This window comes from Mobula birostris, chromosome 2, assembly GCF_030028105.1.
Source record: "Mobula birostris isolate sMobBir1 chromosome 2, sMobBir1.hap1, whole genome shotgun sequence".
In the NCBI taxonomy this organism is placed as follows: Eukaryota; Metazoa; Chordata; class Chondrichthyes; order Myliobatiformes; family Myliobatidae; genus Mobula; species Mobula birostris.
Genome location: NC_092371.1, coordinates 240,743,688 through 240,765,887, shown reverse-complemented (window position 1 = coordinate 240,765,887; position 22,200 = coordinate 240,743,688). Strand labels below are relative to the sequence as shown.

Below are 22,200 nucleotides of genomic sequence, written 5' to 3'. Positions count from 1 at the left end.
CTATTGTACAAGCTGTGAAATTTTTACTATGAACAGTTCTATAATATTTGCAAGCAACTGCAAATCATTAGGGATCCCCACCACCTTGGACATGCCCTCTTCTCATTGCTACCATCAGTAGGAGGCACAGAAGACCAGGGCCGGATTTAGTGAGGCCAGGGCCCCCGGGCTGGAGTCCCTGATGGGCCTCTGCCAACATTGTAAGATGCTGTTGTACCAAGCAAAAAAAAGCGAGAGCAAGAGCAAAGGACATACTGGTCTAACTCATAGGCCTTAAGATGGAGGACAGAAAGTAATGCAAATTCTTAGTTTGAACTAAAGTTAAATTCTTAGTTTGCATCTAAAGCACTCAAAAATTGACCTAGGCCTATTCGGCTTAGTAAAGTTATGAGGGAGACGAAGTATGATGTACCCAATCTTAAATCTTTATTTAGCTATTGCTGCACATACCATAGGCCTTACTTCTCAAACAATGCCAACATTTTTATCTAGGTATTTTTCTCAATCATGTGCTCTGAGAAAGTAAGATGGAAATGAGAGACAAAAAGGCCAAGAGAGATGGCACTATGGCAAACTAGGAAAATTGACAATACTCTAATAATCTTTTTGAAAAATGAGATCTAGCACATACTAACCTATTACTGTGCTGTGTGGCTTGCAGAGTAAAGATTACTTACTTATTACTTATTACTTCCTAGGTTTGTAAACAGTCAACTATTAGCCTATTGCCACAAAAACGGGAACAGCACTGACACACAAGCCTAGATATTTACAAAGTCAGATGCTTGTTTTTCAAAATTAAAGCCTAGTTCTTCTGGATTTCTTCGCAGCAAAGTCCTTGATCAGATCACTGAAATCCAGTTTCTGAACAAGATCACTTTCAAGTGACATCAGAGTAGGATGACTCAGCCTGTCCTGTCCCATTGTGGATCTGAGCCTGTTCTTCACTAGCTTGAGCTTGGAGAAAGATCGCTCACCACTTGCATTTGTGACAGGGAGAGTCAGGGAAAGCCTCAAAGCAATGCTTACATTTGGGAAGATGACCTGCAAGTATTTTTTCTCTGAGGAAGCATAAAAGCTCTGTTACAGATGAAATATCTTTGCCACTTACAAATTCCTTGAAACAGACAATCTCCTCCACAAAGTCTAACTCCAGGTCAGCTGAATATCTGCTTTGAAGATCAGATGCTCTCTTGCGCAGATCTTGTACAGAGAGAGAAGGGAAATTGTTTAGGATGCCAAATGTGTTGTTAAGGTCATTATATGATGCAAAACTGCAATCAATTTCTGCAAATAATCTATGCATCACGACCAAAAAAAAACAGTAGCTGAGAATTTTTCTCTGGCTGACAAGCCAACATCAGGTGTCGTGGATTCATCCAGAAAGGCTTTACGATTTCTTTGTCGTTGGGAGTCTTCTTTGTACACTTGTGAGACTTTTGGAGACATAGTCTTAGCTTGGGTCTCAAAAGTATCAAATTGATCACGCAAGCTTGCTATGTATCCCCGCAGTGATCTCACCAAATCCACAGCATGACACAGGTCTAGATTTATAGCTTGCAATGCAACACTTGCACTTTCAAAGTGCTGAAGAATGCAATGTCACAATTTGCTCAGAAAAGCTATCTCAGGCTTGTCCATTTTCTTGTATAGTGACCTTGCTTCATTTCTAGTTGCCACATTCTGATTAATATCATCTGCAATGCTCTTTAACGAATATTGAATATTGGCATAATTTCCACACAATGCCTGTGTGGCTTCTGCATGCGCAGCCCATCTAGTATTAGAGAGAGACTTCAGAGTTTCAATGCGCTTGTTCGCATTAGGCTGAAGTCCTGCGGTCACCGCCTTCCACCTAGAAGTCTGTGGTGGCCAGTGCGATCATGTTTGCTGTTGTGTGCTGGGGTAGCAGGCTGAGGGTAGCAGACACCAGCAGAATCAACAAACTCATTCGTAAGGCCAGTGATGTTGTGGGGATGGAACTGGACTCTCTCACGGTGGTGTCTGAAAAGAGGATGCTGTCCAAGTTGCATGCCATCTTGGATAATGTCTCCTATCCACTACATAATGTACTGGGTGGGCACAGGAGTACATTCAGCCAGAGACTCATTCCACCGAGATGCAACACTGAGCGTCATAAGAAGTCATTCCTGCCTGTGGCCATCAAACTTTACAACTCCTCCCTTGAAGGGTCAGACACCCTGAGCCAATAGGCTGGTCCTGGACTTATTTCCTGGCATAATTTACATATTACTATTGAACTATTTATGGTTTTATTACTATTTATTATTTATGGTGCAACTGTAGCGAAAACCAATTTTCCCTGGGATCAATAAAGTACGACTATGACTATGATGATGACTATGACTTGGAGCAGAAGTTGAACACATTCTGCACGAAGCTGAAAAAAATCAGCTGTTTCAACACAACAGTCGACACTGTTGATTCCAACGAGATTCAGTGTGTCTGCTGATTTCCTTGATGCGGGATTGTAAGCCTTTGTACGCACCGGACATATTTGCAGCATTGTCACAGCACTGCCCCCTGCAGTTGCTTATGTCAATATTCATCTCTCCTAAAACTTTGAGCACAGACTCACATAAAGCCTCCCCTGTGTGGCTCTCAATGGGTGGAAATCGTAAGAATCGCTCCTGAATGTTTCCATCAGTTGACACATAACATAAAATGAATGTGAGCTGATCTACATGTACAACATCTGTGCTTGAATCGATGCTAATAGAAATCGAAGGCAGTAGATGTTGTCTACATGGACTTCAGTAACGCCTTTGACAAGGTCCCGCATGGGAGGTTAGTTAGGAAGATTCAGGCGCTAGGTATACATGGAGAGGTAGTAAATTGGATTAGACATTGGCTCAATGGAAGGAGCCAGAGAGTGGCAGTGGAGGCCTGTGACTAGTGGTGTGCCACAGGGATCAGTGCTGGGTCCATTGTTATTTGTCATCTATATCAATGATCTGGATGATAATGTGGTAAATTGGATCAGCAAATTTACTGATGATACAAAGATTGGAGGTGTAGTGGACAGTGAGGAAGGTTTTCAGAACTTGCAGAGGGATTTGGACCAGCTGGAAAAATGGGCTGAATAAATGGCAGATGGAGTTTAATACAGACAAGTGTGAGGTATTGCACTTTGGAAGGACAAACCAAGGTAGAACATACAAGGTAAATGGTAGGGCACTGAGGAGTGCAGTAGAACAGAGGGATCTGGGAATACAGATACAAAATTCCCTAAAGGTGGCGTCACAGGTATATAGGGTTATAAAGAGAGCTTTTGGTACATTGGCCTTTACAAATCAAAGTATTGAGTATAAGAGTTGGAATGTTATGGTGAGGTTGTATGAGGCACTGGTGAGGCTGAATTTGGACTATTGTGTGCAGTTTTGGTCACCAAATTACAGGAAGGATATTATAAGGTTGAAAGAGTGCAGAGAAGGTTTACAAGGATGTTGCCGAGACTTGAGAAACTGAGTTACAGAGAAAGGTTGAATAGGTTGGGACTTTATTCCCTGGAGCGTAGAAGAATGAGGGGATATTTGATAGAGGTATATAAAATTATGATGGGTATAGATAGAGTGAATGCAAGCAGGCTTTTTCCACTGAGGCAAGGGGAGAAAAAAACCAGAGGACATGGGTTAAGGGTGAAGGGGGAAAAATTTAAAGGGAACGTTAGGGGGGGCTTCTTCACACAGAGAGTGGTGGGAGTGTGGAATGAGCTGCCAGATGAAGTGGTAAATGCGGGCTCACCTTTAACATTTAAGAAAAACTTGGACAGATACATGGATGGGAGGTGTATGGAGGGATATGGTCCAGGAGCAGGTCAGTGGGACTTGGCAGAAAAGTGGTTCGGCACAGCCAAGAAGGGCCAAAAGGCCTGTTTCTGTGCTGTAATGTTCTATGGATCTAAAAGTATTTGGCCATTTTGACTTCACTAACGATCTGTGACAACACAATCGCTCATGAGTTCGATAAACTCCTCACATGTTTTAAGTGCAATATATGAAGGGGTGTCTGATCCTGCATTTCTAAATTTCTGTATGTGCGCCTTTAAAAACGGGTCAAACTCACTTATTACCTCTAGAATGCCCATGTAGTTGCCCTCATCAGGCCTGCCAAATATGTCACTGGAGCCTCGGATAGCCAGTCCCCTCTCGACCAAAAACTTCACGACCACCACCACTCTTCTCAATATGTCGGTCCAGTAGACACACTCTGACTCGAACTGTTTTTGCAGTTCTGTATCTATTCTTCCGCTGTCAGACGCTAGTGTAACGTAGGTCAGTATTGCTTTCCTGTGGTGTTCGCTATTTTCAGGCCCTCCTATGTGCTCAGCGGCATGTTTCCAGTCGCTAAAGCCAGTTTCGAAGATGGACTGACAGTTAAAGGACGGAGGTCCTGCGGTAACGCTGGAGCTAGCGCTAGCTGTTGAACAAGTCTCCATTTGTCCACCGGTCTCGGACTGTGACAGGAGCGATGGTGCTGCTGCATCATCGAGAACAGGTTTAAAAAATGCTGTCAATTTCAATGTCTTTTTAAATGCTTCTTTCTCACAGTCCTCATTTTCTTGTTTCTTTTTTCTTTTCTGTGCTCCATTCTCGTAATTTTTTGTCCACCATGATGATAGCTACCTATTTTGGGCTGCTCTGCAGCTCCGGCCCCTGGGCTGCAGCCCAGCCTAGCCCTGCCTAAAATCCGGCCCTGCAGAAGACTCAACATTTTAGAAAAACCTTCTTCCTCCCACCATCAGATTTCGGAATGAACAATGAACCCACCCATGAACACTATCTCACTATTTTTGCTCATTTTGCACGACTTACCTAATGTAGTTTTTTTCAAATACATTTCTTGTTGCAGTTTATAGTTCTGTATGTATTGCCACAAATCAATAAATTTCATGACATATGTCAGTGATATTAAACCTGATCAAGCAACACACATCAAAGTTGCTGGTGAACACAGCAGGCCAGGCAGTATCTCTAGGAAGAGGTACAGTCGACGTTTCGGGCCGAGACCCTTCGTCAGGACTAACTGAAGGAAGAGCTAGTAAGAGATTTGAAAGTAGGAGGGGGAGGGGGAGACCCAAAATATCTGATATGTCTATCCACGGCCTCCACTACTGTCAAGATGAAGCCACACTCAGGTTGGAGGAGCAACACCTTATATTCCGTCTGGGTAGCCTCCAACCTGATGGCATGAACATTGACTTCTCAAACTTCCACTAATGCCCCACCTCCCCCTCGTACCCCGTCCGTTATTTATTTTTATACACATATTCTTTCTCTCTCTCTCCTTTTTCTCCCTCTGTCCCTCTCACTATACCCCTTGCCCATCCCCTGGGTTCACCCCCCCCCTCGTTTTCCTTCTCTCTGAGCCTCCTGTCCCATGATCTTCTCATATCCCTTTGGCCAATCACCTGTCCAGCTCTTGGCTCCATCCCTCCCCCTCCTGTCTTCTCCTATCATTTCAGATCTCCCCCTCCCCCTCCCACTTTCAAATCTCTTACTAGCTCTTCTTTCAGTTAGTCCTGACGAAGGGTCTGGGCCCGAAGGGTCGACTGTACCTCTTCCTAGAGATGCTGCCTGGCCTGCTGTGTTCACCAGCAACTTTGATGTGTGTTGCTTGAATTTCCAGCATCTGCAGAATTCCTCGTGTTCACGATATTAAACTTGATTCTGCTTTCTGATATCTTAAATGTATCCTTATTTTAAAAGAAGCAAACTCTATAAGTTTGGTTAAAATCATTTATTAGTAAAATTAGACAACTGGAACTATACATTTGCTAATCCATCTGAAGATTAAACTGAAACTTAATTAGTGCGTTCACCTTTAAATAACATGGTTAACTCTCAGAAAGTCAGAGACATTTGTAATTAGGTTCAGGTCTAAAAATTCACAGTTGACGCCACTGCTGCTGATAAAATCTCTGATGCTGACGAGGAGGCAAACAAACCATCAGCCGTTTTTTTAGTTATTATTTATTTATTAAGATACAGCCCGGAATTGGCTCTTCAGGCCCCTCCAGCTGTGCTGCCCAGCAAACCTTTTTAACCCGTCTAATCACGGGACAATTTAGAATGGTCGATTGAACCTCCGACTGGTATGTCTGTGGCGGGCAACTGGAGCACCGGGAGGAAACCCACGTTGTCACGGGGAGAAGATACAAACTCCTTATAGCCAGCAGCAGGAATTCAACCTAGGTCACCTATACCGTAAAGCATTGCTCTAACCAGTACGTGCCACTGTGGTTGAGTGATGTCGAAAACACAACCCCACATGCAACAACAGCAAGATCAAGAAATTGATTGTGGACTTCAGGAAGGGGAAGTAGACATCACTGAGAATCTGTCCTGGGCCCAACACAGTGATGCAATCTCAAAAGAAAACACACCGGGCAGGAGGAGAAGATGGTAGCGCGACACGCGTGTGCAGCTCTCTGGTGAAAGTGATATCATACCTGTTAAATAGGGGCCGTGGACAATTCTGATTTGATGGAGACAGACGTGAAAGCACAGAGGAACATCTGGAGAAATTTCTGAAACGCCGGTTCGCTGCCGCTGTTACTGGGCGATGGAGAATCTTCCGGATGGTAGGCCCCAAAATCCCCAGCTTTGCCTGCTGCTGGCGAACAAGGCCGAGGTCGAATCGTTCGGATAGAGATGGTGCTCGGTACTCGGTGTCGGAGGGCTGATCGGAGTCTCGAAGTTTACGGGCGACTCAGAGTCGGACTGTGGTCGGGCATGGCAGGGAGAGTTTTCTTCCTTCTCCCGTCTGCGTGAAGTGTGGGACATTCGAGAAACTTTGAACTTTTTTACTGTGCCATAGCCTGTTCTTCATCAAGTTATGGTATTGTTGCACTGTTGTAACTATATGTTATAATTACGTGGTTTTTGTTAGTTTTTTCAGTCTTGGTCTGTCCTGTGTTTTTGTGATATCACACCAGAGGAATATTGTATCATTTCTTAATGCATGCATTACTAAATGACAATAAAAGAGGACTGCGTGTCCTCATAATCTAATCTAATCTAACCAGAGGTTCTACTTCATTAGGAGTTGATGAGATTTTGTATATCAACAAAGGGTTTTGCAAATTTCTATGGATGCATGGAGGAAAGAATTCTGGCTGGTTGCTTCATCGTCTGGTATGAAGGCTCCAATGTACAGGAATGCACGGACTTCAGGACGGGGAAGTCGAGCGATCACACATCAGTCCTCATGGAGGGCTCAGCAGTGAGCAGTTTCAAGTTCCTAGATGTCAACATCTCAGAAGATCTAGGCCCAACATATTGATGCAAATACAAAGAAGGCGCAACAGCAACTGTATTGCGTTAGGAGTTTGAGGTGATTTGGTACGTCACCAAGGACTCGAGCAAATCTGTACAAATGTATTGAGGAGAGCATTCTAACTGGATGGCCACTGGCATAGGCAGACATTTGTAAACTCAGCCAGCTCCATCATGGGCACTAGCCTCCCCACTGTTGAGGACATCTGCAAGAGGCAGTGTCCCAAGAAGGCGGTATCCATTGCCAAGGACCCCCACCATCTGGGACATCCCCTCTTCTAATTACTACCCAGAGGAAGGAGGTACAGGAGCCTGCAAATCCACACTCCTTGATCCTAAAAACAGCTTCTTCCCCTCCACCATTTCCAAATAGTCCATAACCACAAGAACACTACCTGGATACTTCCTCTTTTTTAACATTATTTAATTATTTTGTAATTTCTGGTCATTTAAGTGCATGGATGAGAACAGTATGGAGGGCTATGATCCAGATGCAGGCGGGTAGGATAATAGCTCGGCATGGACTAGATGGGCCGATGTGCTTGCAATGCCCTGTGACCCTAGCATGATCAGGCACATTAATGCATGGCTGAGAGACTGGTATAGGGGGCAGGGCTTCAGGTTCCTGGATCACTGGGGCCTCTTCTGGGGGAGGTATGACCTGTACAAAAAGGACAGGTTACACCTGAACCCAAAGGGGTCCAATATCCTAGCAGGCAGGTTTAATAAAGCTGTTAGGGAGGGTTTAAGCTAATTTGGCAGGGGGATGGGAACTGGAATGATAGGGCTGAGGAAGGGAAAACAGAAATAAATCAAAGATAGCATGCAACAGAGATGATAGAAAGGACGGGCAGGAGATGAGGCATAATCACAGCCAGTGGGATGAGTTACAGAGCAATTGAGGCATGGTGTAGTTAAAACAGAAAGCAACAAATACTGGACTAAAAGTGTTATATTTGAATGCACGCAACATTAGAAATAAAATGAGCGATCTTGAAATTCAGCTACAGATTGGCCATCTCTGAAACTTGGCTAAAGGATGGCTGCCATTGGGAGCTGAACGTCCAAGGATATACAGTGTATTAGAAAGATAGGTTAGTAGGCAGATGGAGTAGTGTGGCCCTGTGTATAAGAAATAATATCATATCATTAGAAACGGATGACATAGGATCAGAAAGTGTAGAGCCTCTATGGGTTAAGTTAAGAAATGGTAGGGGTAAAATGACCCTAATGGCACTTGTATAGAGGCCTTCAAACAGCAGCCGGGATGTGGATTACAAATTACAGCAGGAGATAGAAAAGGCGTGGAAGAAGGTCAATGTCATGATAATCATTGGGGATTTTAACATGAAAGTGGATTGGGAAAACCAGGCCAGTACTGGACCTCAAGAGAGAGAATTTGTAGAATGTCTAAGGGATGGCTTTTTTGAACAGCTTGTTGTTGAGCCCACGAGGGGAGTGGCTGTGCTGGATTGGGTGTTGTGTAATGATCTGGAGGTGATAAGAGAGCTTAAGGTTAAGGAACCCTCAGGGAACAGTGATCACACTATGATCGAGTTCACTTTCAGATTTGAGAAAGGGAAACTAAATTCTGATGTGTCAGTATTTCAGTGGAATAAAAGAAATTACAATGGCATGAGAGGTGAATTGGCCAAGGTTGACCGGAAAGAGACATGAGCAGGAAGGACAGCAGAGCAACATTGGCTGGAGGTTTTGCGAAAAAATGAGGGAAGTGCAAGATAGATATATTCCATGTAGGAAGAAATTTTCAAATGGAAGAAGGATACTACCATGGCTGACAAGTGAAGTCAGAGACAAAGTAAAAGCAAAAGAGAGGGCGTACAAGGAAGCCAAAGCTAATGGGAAGACAGAGGATTGGGAAGCTTTTAAAAACTTGCAGAAGGAAACTAAGAAGGTCATAAGGAAGGAAAAGATGAATTACGAAAGGAAGCTGGTGACTAATATCAAAGAAGATACTAAAAGCTTTTTTAAGTATAAAAAGGGTAAAAGATAGTTGAGGGTAGATATAGGACCAATAGAAAATGACGCTGGAGATATTGTAATGAGAGATGCAGAGATGGCAGAGGCACTGAATGCATATTTTACATCAGTCTTCACAGTGGAAGACATCTGCAGTATACCGGACATTCAAGAGTGTCAGGGAAGTGAAGTATGTACAGTGAAAATAATGACTGAGAAGGTGCTCAGGAAGCTTAACGGTCTGAGGGTGGATAAATCTCCTGGACCTGATGGAATGCGCTCTCAGGTTCGGAAGGAAGTAGCTGGAGAGATTGTGAAGGGATTAACAATGAACTTTCAGAAATCAATAGGTTCTGGCATTGTACCGGATGACTGGAAAATTGCAAATGTTACTCTGCTATTTAAGAAGGGTGGGAGGCAGCAGAAAGGAAACTATAGACCTGTTAGCCTGACATCAGTGGTTGGGAAGTTGTTGGAATCGATTGTTAGGGATGAGATTACGGTGTACCTGGAGGCATATGACAAGAAAGGAAATGGCACATGAAAGGAAAATCCTGCCTGACAAACCTACTGCAATTTTTGAGGAATTTACAAGCAGGGTAGACAAAGGAGATGCAGTAGACGTGGTGTACTTGGATTTTCAGAAGGCCTTTGATAAGGTGCCGCACATAAGGCTGCTTAGCAAATTAAGACCTCATGGAGTTACATGGGAAGTTACTAGCATGGGCGCAGCATTGGCTATTCGGCAGAAAACAGAGAGTGGGAATAAAGGGATCCTATTCTGGCTGGCTGCCAGTTACCAGTGGAGTTCCACGGGGTCAGTGTTGGGACCGCTGCTTTTTACGATGTCTGTCAATGATTTGGACAATGGGATTAATAGATTTGTGGCTAAATTTGCCAATGATACAAAGATAGGTGGAGGAGCGGGTAGTGTTGAGGAAACAGAGAGTCTGCAGAGAGACTTAGATAGTTTAGGGGAATGGGCAAAGAAGTGGCAAGTGAAATACAACATTGGAAAGTGTATGATCATGCACTTTGGTGGAAGAAATAAAAGGGCAGACTATTATTTAGGTGGGGAGAGAATTCAAAATGCAGAGATGCAAAGGGACTTGGGAGTCCTTGTGCAGGATACCCTAAAGGTTAATCTCCAGGTTGAGTTGGTGGTGAAGAAGGTGAATGCAATGTTGGCATTCATTTCTAGAGGTAGAGAATATAAGAACAGGGATGTGAAGTTGAGGCTCTATAAGACACTCGTGCGACCACACTTGGAGTATTGTGTGCAGTTTTGGGCTTCTTGTTTTAGAAAGGATATACTGACATTGGAGAGGGTTCAGAGAAGATTCACAAGAATAATTCCAAGAATGAAACCATTACCGTATGAGGAACATCTGGCAGCTCATGGGCTGTATTCCCTGGAGTTCAGGAGAATGAGGGGGGATCTCAGAGAACCATTTCAAATGTTAAAAGGCTTGAACAGATTAGATATGGCAAAGTTATTTCCCAGAGTAGGGGAGTCTGGGACGAGGGCACAACTTCAGGATTGAAGGACGTCCATTTAGAATAGAGATACGGAGAAGCTCTCCGCTTCTTTTTGGATTCCAGACGTAATCAGTTCCCCTCTACCACCACTCTGCTCCGTCTTGCAGAATTAGTCCTTACTCTTAATAATTTCTCCTTTGGCTCCTCCCACTTCCTCCAAACTAAAGGTGTAGCTATGGGCACCCGTATGGGTCATAGCTATGCCTGCCTTTTTGTTGGCTTTGTGGAACAATCTATGTTCCGTGCCTATTCTGGTATTTGTCCCCCACTTTTCCTTCGCTACATCGATGACTGCATTGGCGCTGCTTCCTGCACGCATGCAGAGCTCGTTGACTTTATTAACTTTGCCTCCAACTTTCACCCTGCCCTCAAGTTTACCTGGTCCATCTCCGACACCTCCCTCCCCTTTCTAGATCTTTCTGTCTCTGTCTCTGGAGACAGCTTATCCACTGATGTCTACTATAAGCCTACTGACTCTCACAGCTATCTGGACTATTCCTCTTCTCACCCTGTCTCTTGCAAAATGCCATCCCCTTCTTGCAATTCCTCCGTCTCTGCCGCATCTGCTCTCAGGATGGGTCTTTTCATTCTAAGACGAGGGAGATGTCCTCCTTTTTTAAAGAAAGGGGCTTCCCTTCCTCCACTATCAACTCTGCTCTCAAACGCATCTCCCCCATTTCACGTATGTCTGCTCTCACTCCATCCTCCCGCCACCCCACTAGGAATAGGGTTCCCCTGGTCCTCACCTACCACCCCACCAGCCTCCGGGTCCAACATATTATTCTCCGTAACTTCCGCCACCTCCAACGGGATCCCACCACTAAACATATCTTTCCCTCCCCCCCTCTCTCTGCATTCCGCAGGGATTGCTCCCCACGCGACTCCCTTGTCCATTCGTCCCCCCCATCCCTCCCCACTGATCTCCCTCTTGGCACTTATCCGTGTAAGCAGAACAAGTGCTACACATGCCCTTACACTTCCTCCCTGACCACCATTCAGGGCCCCAAACAGTCCTTCCAGGTGAGGCGACACTTCACCTGTGAGTCGGCTGGGGTGATATACTGCGTCCGGTGCTCCCGATGTGGCCTTTTATATATTGGCAAGACCCGACGCAGACTGGGAGACCGCTTTGCTGAACACCTACGCTCTGTCCGCCAGAGAAAGTAGGATCTCCCAGTGGCCACACATTTTAATTCCACATCCCATTCCCATTCTGACATGTCTATCCACGGCCTCCTCTCACACTCAGGTTGGAGGAACAACACCTTATATTCCATCTGGGTAGCCTCCAACCTGATGGCATGAACATCGACTTCTCTAACTTCCGCTAATGTCCCACCTCCCCCTCGTACCCCATCTGTTACTTACTCTTATACACACATTCTTTCTCTCGCTCTCCTTTTTTCCCTCTGTCCCTCTGAATATGCCCCTTGCCCATCCTCTGGGTTCCACCCCCCTTGTCTTTCTCCCCGGACCTCCTGTCCCATGATCCTCTCGTATCTCTTTTGCCAATCACCTGTCCAGCTCTTGGCTCCATCCCTCCCCGTCCTGTCTTCTCCTATCATTTTGGATCTCCCCCTTCCCCTCCCACTTTCAAATCTCTTACTCACTCTTTCTTCGGTTAGTCCTGACGAAGTGTCTCGGCCTGAAACGTCGACTGCACCTCTTCCTAGAGATGCTGCCTGGCCTGCTGCGTTCACCAGCAACGGAGAAATTACTTTCGTTAGAGGGTGGTAAATCTGTGGAATTTGTTGCCATGAATGGCTGTGGAGGCCAAGTCATTGGGTGTATTTAAGGCAGAGATAGATAGGTTCTTGATTAGCCTGGGCATCAAAGGGTATGGGGAGAATTCAGGGGAGTGGGGATGACTGGAAGAATGGATCAGCCCATGATTGAATGGCGGAACAGACTCAATGGGCCGAACGGCCTGCTTCTGCTCCTATATCTTATGGTCTTATGGTCTATTGTAATTTTATGCATTGCTGCCGGAAAACAGCAGATGCCACATATATGACAGCGATATGAACTGTTTATGGTTCTATTTTACCAAACCCCTCCCTCAGAAGGGGCACCAAAATATATCACGTGCTTGCTTTGGTGACTTCACAAATGATGGCATTATGAACTCAGAATACAAGAATCAGAACCCCAAGATGGCACAGTACAGAAGACCCAGAGACCTACCTACCAACGAAGCCAGGAACACTATCTCACCACTTTTTATTTCTATTTTTACTTTGCTTGCTTAACTTAACAAATATATATTTCATCTAATTCAGTTTCTTTATTATGTATTGCATTGTACTGCAACCACAAAGACAACAATTTCACGGCATACTCCGGTGATGCTAAATCGGATTCTGAGCTCTCTATCCCATTTGTTCTTGTGGTTACAACACACACAAAATGCTGGAGGAACTCAGCAGGTCGGGCGACGTCTATGGAAAAGCGTACAGTCGACGTTTCGGGCCGAGACCCTTCACCAGTCCTGCTGGAAGGTCTCGACCCGAAACGTCCACTGTACTCGTTTCCACAGACGCCGCCCGGCCAGCTGAGCTCCCCCAGCATTTTGTTGTGTGATTATTGTTACTGTATTTAGTTTTAAAATCACACTCCTCCCCCACCATTCCCAAATCAGTGCCCCAGTGGAGTTCGCAGAGTTTGTAGTGACTCGGGTGGTAAATTACCGAACACTGCGCAAAGTTTGCGGGGCTCAGCGTGACTCGTTCTCAGCTGACCGGATCACGTGACTTCTTGTTCCTGTCTCACCGGGAAGAGTTCTTAAAGCCCAGAATTGTGGAAGGGGACGGAAATATTTCAGATTCTTTATGGCGTGTACTCGGTATCAGTTGGGCCTGGCGGCAATGATGCTTATTACAGGATCCATTAATACACTGTCAGCCAAGTAAGTATCAGATATCTGTTTTATTGGCAGCGCCAGGCTTGGGTGGTCAGAGTGCGGTGGTTTCATTGAAGAATCTCTCGCTCTCTCTCCTCCGCTCTCTTTCTTTCTCAACAGATAATCTTCCAGTGTTCGCATTCGGAGATTTTCTTTCCAAATCCCCCTTTATAATCCAGTTTACTTGAAATCCACCAGTGCTTTAATATGATTTATTCAAGATCACATCCGACTCAGGAAATTAATTTCGGCTAACACACACAAAATGCTGGAGGAATTCAGCAGGTCAGACAGCATCCACGGAAATGAAGAAGTTCTCCAAAGAAACGTCTCAGCACGAAGCGTTGACTGTCTCTTCATTTCCATAGATGCCTCCTGACCTGCTGAGTTCCTCCAGCGCAGCGGTATCCGACCTTTTTTTATATATATACGCACTATGGAGCCACCACCAGTAACTGAGGGGTCCGTGAACTCAGATTCGGAGCCGTGCTCCAACATTTGTTACAGCATCTGCAGAATCTCTTGTGTTTATAATTTCGGGTTCCAGTGGGGCGGAGGAAATGGACTCGATTCCCCACAGATGTCCATGTGCAAGGCTGTACTGGTGCTCAGGTGACTTACGGGGTCAGCTGATCCAGGGTGGCGACTTTGGTGGACCTGCGGGGATTGGTACCACATCACTTGAATCCAATGCGGTTATTTTTTTTGCAACGAATTTAAAGTAAATCGACTAAATGCGAGGTGAAAGTCATAATTAAAAAGTCAATTCGATCATAGTCGCAACAACATTGGGATAAGGACTGCATTTATATAAAATTCAGAGGATGGTGGGGACTCAATTGGGAGAGGGCATAAAAGGAGGGAACAATTTATACTTACACATTTACCTATTGGACATACTAATTTGAATAATTCCAACAACACACATCAAAGTTGCTGGTGAACGCAGCAGGCCAGGCAGCATCTGTAGGAAGAGGTACAGTGGACGTTTCAGGCCCAGACCCTTCGTCAGGACTAACTGAAAGAAGAGCTAGTAAGAGATTTGAGAGGGGGAGGGGGAGATCCGAAATGATAGGAGAAGACAGGAGGGGGAGGGATGGAGCCAAGAGCTGGACAGGTGATAGGCAAAAGGGATATGAGAGGATCATGGGACAGGAGGCCCAGGGAGAAGGAAAAGGGGGAGGGGGGAGCCCAGAAGATGGGCAAAGGGTATAGTGAGAGGGACAGAGGGAGAAAAAGGAGAGAGAGGAAAAAGAATGTGTGTATATAAATAAATAACGGATGGGGTACGAGGGGGAGGTGGGGCATTAGCAGAAGATTGAGAAGTCAATGTTCACGCCATCAGGTTGGAGGCTACCCAGATGGAATATAAGGTGTTGTTCCTCCAACCTGAGTGTGGCTTCATCTTTACAGTAGGGGAGGCTGTGGATAGACATGTCAGAATGGGAACAGGACGTGGAATTAAAATGTGTGGCCACTGGGAGATCCTGCTTTCTCTGGCGGACAGAGCGTAGGTGTTCAGCAAAGCGGTCTCCCAGTCTGCGTCGGGTCTCGCCAATATATAAAAGGCCACATCGGGAGCACCGGACGCAGTATATCACCCCAGCCGACTCACAGGTGCAGTGTTGCCTCACCTGGAAGGATTGTCTGGGGCCCTGAGTGGTGGTAAGGGAGGAAGTGTAAGGGCATGTGTAGCACTTGTTCCGCTTACACGGATAAGTGCCAGGAGGGAGATCAGTGGGGAGGGATGGGGGGGACGAATGGACAAGGGAGTCGTGTAGGGAGCGATCCCTGCGGAAAGCGGGGAGGGGGAGGGAAAGATGTGCTTAGTGGTGGGATCCCATTGGAGGTGGCGGAAGTTACAGAGAATAATATGTTGGACCCGGAGGCTGGTGGAGTGGTAGGTGAGGACCAGGGTAACTCTATTCCTAGTGGGGTGGCGGGAAGATGGAGTGAGAGCAGATGTGTGTGAAATGGGGGAGATGCGTTTGAGAGCAGAGTTGATGGTGGAGGAAGGGAAGCCGCTTTCTTTAAAAAAGGACACCTCCCTTGTCCTGGAATGAAAAGCCTCATCCTAAGAGCAGATGCAGCGGAGACGGAGGAATTTCACCCTGTCTCTTGCAAAAATGCCATCCCCTTCTCGCAATTCCAATTTGTGTTGCTTGAAATCCAGCATCTGCAGATTTCCTCGTGTTTGAATAATTCCTTGTTCAGAATTAAAATACATGATACGGCCATTTTTTAGGGAGTGCACTTACCAAGAAACGGTGCCACATATATTGCTGGAATGCAGTTCCTATGAGGCCCAAAGGAACCATCTAATTGGTAAATTGAGGTCTTTGGAATGGACCGTTTAACATGGAAAGTTTGTTCGGGTATCACTGTCATCATAATGCATATAAGTGTATATTTATAAAAAAACATTAGACCTTATGATATTATTTGAGCTTGTGGAGATTGGAACTTACTGGATATACTTCCTGTCACTTTGCTTCACATTTTAACTCTGCTGGCGGTAAACACACCGTGTGGTGTTCTGCTGACTGCCGTTGAACTTTAAGGGAAATAAATCATGAGCACAAAACTGCCCTCCTTTTATGGGAAAGAAACACAGGTAGTGATTCATTCTGTGAGGCAGAACTCTGCCAGAGTGCTCAGTCTGTGGGAAGTGGGAGAAGGGTTTTGGGTTAATACCTACCAGAAAGTAGTATGTTTCATGGTTGTTGGAATGTGAGAAGATCTGACAGTCTGGGTGCCTCACCAAAAAGGACATCAGGCAGGCCCCTTGTGCCTGTTCTTCCACTCAGTCTTTGACCAGCCTTTTGCATGTGCCTTTTTGTGTGTCTGCATAATCAGATTTGGGTTTAATATCACTGGCATATATTGTGAAATTTCTTATTTTTCAGCTGCAGTGCATTCCAATAGAAAATAAAAACTATAAAATAAGTATACCAGTATATTAGAACATAGAGCATAGAATAGTACAGCACATTACAGGCCCTTCAGCCCACAATGTTATGCCGACCCTCAGACTCTGCCTCCCATATAACCCCCCACCTTAAATTCCTCCATATACCTGTCTAGTAGTCTCTTAAACTTCACTAGTGTATCTGCCTCCACCACTGACTCAGGCAGCTCATTCCACGCACCAACCACTCGCTGAGTAAAAAACCTTCCTCTAATATCCCCCTTGAACTTCCCACCCCTTACCTTAAAGCCATGTCCTCTTGTATTGAGCAGTGGTGCCCTGGGGAAGAGGTGCTGGCTATCCACTCTATCTATTCCTCTTAATATCTTGTACTCCTCTATTGTGTCTCCTCTCATCCTCCATGTCTCCAAAGAGTAAAGCCCTAGCTCCCTGAATCTCTGATCATAATATTAAAAATTGAGTACTGTAAAAGAGAGGGGGGAAGTAGTGAGGTAGGTCATAGATTGATTGCTCATCCATACATCTGATGGCGGAGGGGAAGAACCTGTTCCTGAAACATTGCGTGTGTGTCTTCAGGCTCTTGTACCTCCTCCTTGATGGTAGCAATGAGAAGAGGGCATGTCCTGGGTGATGGGGTCCTCAATGATAGATGCCAGCTTTTTGAGGGATCACCATTTGAAGGTGCCCTTGATGGTGGGGTGGCTGGTGCCCATGATGGAGCTGGCTGAGTTTCCAGCTTTCTGCAGCTTTTTCTGATCCTGTGCAGTAACCCCTGCATACCGGAGAGTGATATAACCAGTTGGAGCCCTCTCCACAGTACATCTGTAGACATTTGTGAGAGTCTTTAGTGTCATATGCAATCTCCTCAGCTACTAGGAAAGATGGCCACTATTGTGCCTTTCTTTGTAACTGTATCAATATGTTGGGCCCAGGATAGATCTTTAGGGATATTGACATCCAGGAACTTGAAACTGCTCACCTTTTCCATTTCTGATCCCTCTGAGGATGGGCGTGTGTTCCCTTGACTGCCCCTTCCTGAAGTCCACAATCAATTTCTTGGTCTCACTAACACTGAGTACAAGGTTGTTGTTGCAATGCCACTGATGGTGATTAGATAGGGAGTTAAACGTTACTGGTAGAAGGCAGAAGAAATTGGTTGAAAGGGAATATAAATCAGCCATGACTGAATGGTGAGTGGACTTGCTGTGCTGGTGGTCTAGCTCTATCCCATGTCTTATTAAATGGTTCTCTATTACATAAAATGTTCTTTTGACCTCATAATCTACCTCGTTATGATCTTGCACCTTGTTTGCCTACTTTGTATTCTTTCAGTAGCTTTTAAACTTTATTCTGCACTGTTATTGTTTTACCTTGTTCTACCCCAATGCAGTGTGTACTGATTTGATCTTATAAACATTATTCAAGAGAAGCTTTTTGCTCTATCTTCATACATCTGGCAATAACAAGCCAACATCAATACAATCTTGGTTCAAAGTAAATGTATTATCAAAGTATGTACATGTCACCATATACTACTCTGAGATTCATTTTCTTGTGGGCATTCATAGTAAGACAAAGGAATACAACAGAATCAATGAAAAATCCAAGTACACAGCATCAACTGTTCTCCTCTGACTAGTATAGTTGTGCTTTCTTCAAAGAATTCCAAGAAATTTGAGGCAGAGTTACAAAATACACATGGACTAAGATGTTAACTGTCCTGTGCTAGATATATGTGTGTGTATATATATGTGTGTGTATGTGTGTGTGTGTATATATGTATAAATATATGTATGTATGTTTCCCTTGAGGAAACCATGCTGACTACAGCCTATTTTATCATGTGCCTCCATGTACTCTTAGACCTCATTCTTAATAATCAACTCCAACATCTTCCCAACCACTGAGGTCAGACTGGCCTATAGTTTCCTTTCTTCTGCCTCTCTCCCTTTTTGAAGAGTGGAGTGATATTTGCAATTTTACATAGAACATAGAATAGTACAGCACAGTACAGGCCCTTCGGCCCACAATGTTGTGCTGACCCTCAAACCCTGCCTCCCATATAAGCCCCCACCTTAGATTCCTCCATATACCTGTCTAGTAGTCTCTTAAACTTCACTAGTGTATCTGCCTCCACCACTGACTCAGGCAGTGCATTCCATGCACCAACCACTCTCTGAGTAAAAAACCTTCCTCTAATATCCCCCTTGAACTTCCTACCCCTTACCTTAAAGCCATGTCCTCTTGTATTGAGCAGTGGTGCCCTGGGGAAGAGGCGCTGGCTATCCACTCTATCTATTCCTCTTATTATCTTGTACACCTCTATCATGTCTCCTCTCATCCTCCTCCTCTCCAAAGAGTAAAGCCCTAGCTCCCTTAATCTCTGATCATAATGCATACTTTCTAAACCAGGCAGCATCCTGGTAAATCTCCTGTGTACCCTTTCCAATGCTTCCACATCCTTCCTATAGTGAGGTGACCAGAACTGGACACAATACTCCAAGTGTGGCCTAACCAGAGTTTTATAGAGCTGCATCATTATATCGCGACTCTTAAACTCTATCCCTCGACTTATGAAAGCTAACACCCCATAAGCTTTCTTAACTACCCTATCCACCTGTGAGGCAACTTTCAGGGATCTGTGGACATGTACCCCGAGATCCCTCTGCTCCTCCACACTACCAAGTATCCTGCCATTTACTTTGTACTCTGCCTTGGAGTTTGTCCTTCCAAAATGTACCACCTCACACTTCTCCGGGTTGAATTCCATCTGCCACTTCTCAGCCCACTTCTGCATCCTATCAATGTCTCTCTGCAATCTTTGACAATCCTCTACACTATCTACAACACCACCAACCTTTGTGTCGTCTGCAAACTTGCCAACCCACCCTTCTACCCCCACATCCAGGTTGTTAATAAAAATCACGAAAAGTAGAGGTCCCAGAACAGATCCTTGTGGGACACCACTAGTCACAATCCTCCAATCTGAATGTACTCCCTCCACCACCACCCTCTGCCTTCTGCAGGCAAGCCAATTCTGAATCCATCTGGCCAAACTTCCCTGGATCCCATGCCTTCTAACTTTCTGAATAAGCCTACTGTGTGGAACCTTGTCAAATGCCTTACTAAAATCCATTTAGATCACATCCACTGCACAACCCTCATCTATGTGCCTGGTCACCTCCTCAAAGAACTCTATCAGACTTGTTAGACACGATCTGCCCTTCACAAAGCCATGCTGACTGTCCCTGATCAGACCATGATTCTCTAAATGCCTATAGATCCTATCTCTAAGAATCTTTTCCAAGAGCTTTCCCACCACAGACGTAAGGCTCACTGGTCTATAATTACCTGGACTATCCCTACTACCTTTTTTGAACAAGGGAACAACATTCGCTTCCCTCCAATCCTCCGGGACCATTCCCGTGGACAACGAGGACATAAAGATCCTAGCCAGAGGCTCAGCAATCTCTTCTCTCGCCTCGTGGAGCAGCCTGGGGAATATTCCGTCAGGCCCCGGGGACTTATCTGTCCTAATGTATTTTAACAACTCCAACACCTCCTCTCCCTTAATATCAGCGTGCTCCAGAACATCAACCTCACTCATATTGTCCTCACCATCATCAAGTTCCCTCTCATTGGTGAATACCGAAGAGAAGTATTCATTGAGGAACTCACTCACTTCCACAGCCTCCAGGCACATCTTCCCACCTTTATCTCTAATTGGTCCTACCTTCACTCCTGTCATCCTTTTTTTCTTCACATAATTGAAGAATGCCTTGGGATTTTCCTTTACCCTACTCGCCAAGGCCTTCTCATGCCCCCTTCTTGCTCTTCTCAGCCCCTTAAGCTCTTTTCTTGCGTCCCTATATTCCTCAATAGACCCAGCTGATCCTTCCTTCCTAAACCTCATGTATGCTGCCTTCTTCCACCTGACTAGATTTTCCACCTCACTTGTCACCCATGGTTCCTTCACCCTACCATTCTTTATCTTCCTCACTGGGACAAATTTAACCCTTACATCCCGCAAGAGATCTCTAAACATCGAACACATGTCCATAGTACATTTCCCTGCAAAAACATCATCCCAATTCACACCCGCAAGTTCTAGCCTTATAGCCTCATAATTTGCCTTTCCCCAATTAAAAATTTTCTTGTCCTCTTTGATTCTATCCTTTTCCATGATAATTATAAAGGCCAGGGAGCGGTGGTCACTGTCCCCCAGATGCTCACCTACTGAGAGATCTGTGACATGACCCGGTTCATTACCTAGTACTAGATCTAGTATGGCATTCCCCCTGGTCGGCCTGTCCACATACTGTGACAGGAATCCATCCTGGACACACTTAACAAATTCTGCCCCATCTAAACCCTTGAAACTAATCAGGTGCCAATCAATATTAGGGAAGTTAAAGTCACCCATGATAACAACCCTGTTATTTTTGCACCTTTCCAAAATCTGCCTCCCAATCTGTTCCTCTGTATCTCTGCTGCTACCAGGGGGCCTACAGAATACCCCCAGTAGAGTAACTGCTCCCTTCCTGTTCCTGACTTCCACCCATATTGACTCAAAAGAGGATCCTGCTACATTACCCACCCTTTCTGTAGCTGTAATAGTATCCCTGACCAGTAATGCCACCCCTCCTCCCCTTTTTCTGCCCTCTCTATCCCTTTTAAAGCACTGAAATCAAGGAATATTGAGGAATTTTCCATTCTACTGGAACCATTCCAGCATCTAGTGATTTTTGAAAGGTTGTTGCTAATGCTTCCATGATATCTTCAGCCATCTCTTTCAGAATTCCAGAGTGTCCACCATCTGGTCCACGTGACTTATCTACCTTCAGACCCTTCAGTTTCCCCAAGAACCTTCTCTCTAGTAATGGTAACTTCACATACTTCATGCTTCCTGACACCTGGAACTTCCACCATACTGCTAGTGTCTTCCATAGTGAGATGCAAAATACTTTTACAGTTTATCTGCTATTTCATTGCTCCCCCATTACTGCCTCTCCAGTATCATTTTCCAGTGGTCCGATTTCCATTGTCGCCTCTCTTTTACACTTTATGTATTTGAAGAAACTTTTGGTATCCTCTTTAATATTATCGGCTAGCTTACTTTTGTATTCCATCTTCACTGTCTCAATGACATGTTTTAGTTGCCTTCTGTTGTTTTTTTTAAAGCTTCCCATTCCATTAACTTCCCACTAATTTTTGTTCTATTATATAGCTCTTATGTTGGCTTTGACTTCTCTTGTAAACATGGTTGTGTCGTCTTTCTTTTAGAATACTTCTTCCTGGTTGGGATATATATAATCCTTTGCCTTCTGAATTGCTTCCAGAAGCAATTCTATCTTCAGCCATCCAGTGTCCTTCTCAAATCAATTCTGGCTAACTCCTCTCTCATGCCTCTTTAATTCCCTTTACTCCACTGTAAGACTGATACATCTGACTTTAGCTTCTCCTTCTCAGATGTCAGGGTGAATTTGATCACATTATGATCATTTGCTCCTAAAGGTTCTTTTACCTTAGACTCGCTAATCAATTCTGGTTCATTG

General features: G+C 44.8%; 1 protein-coding gene across 1 annotated transcript in view; it reads left to right on the top strand.

Moving 5' to 3' along the window:
• Positions 1 to 13,572: 13,572 nt before the first annotated feature.
• The window catches only part of slc35f6 (solute carrier family 35 member F6), a 72,377-nt gene continuing 63,749 nt past the window's right edge, over positions 13,573 to 22,200 (top strand). Inside the window, exon 1 of the mRNA XM_072251651.1 lies at positions 13,573 to 13,722. Coding sequence (XP_072107752.1) covers positions 13,646 to 13,722 — 77 coding nt within the window. The 5' untranslated portion in view covers positions 13,573 to 13,645. The remainder of the gene's footprint in view (positions 13,723 to 22,200) is intronic.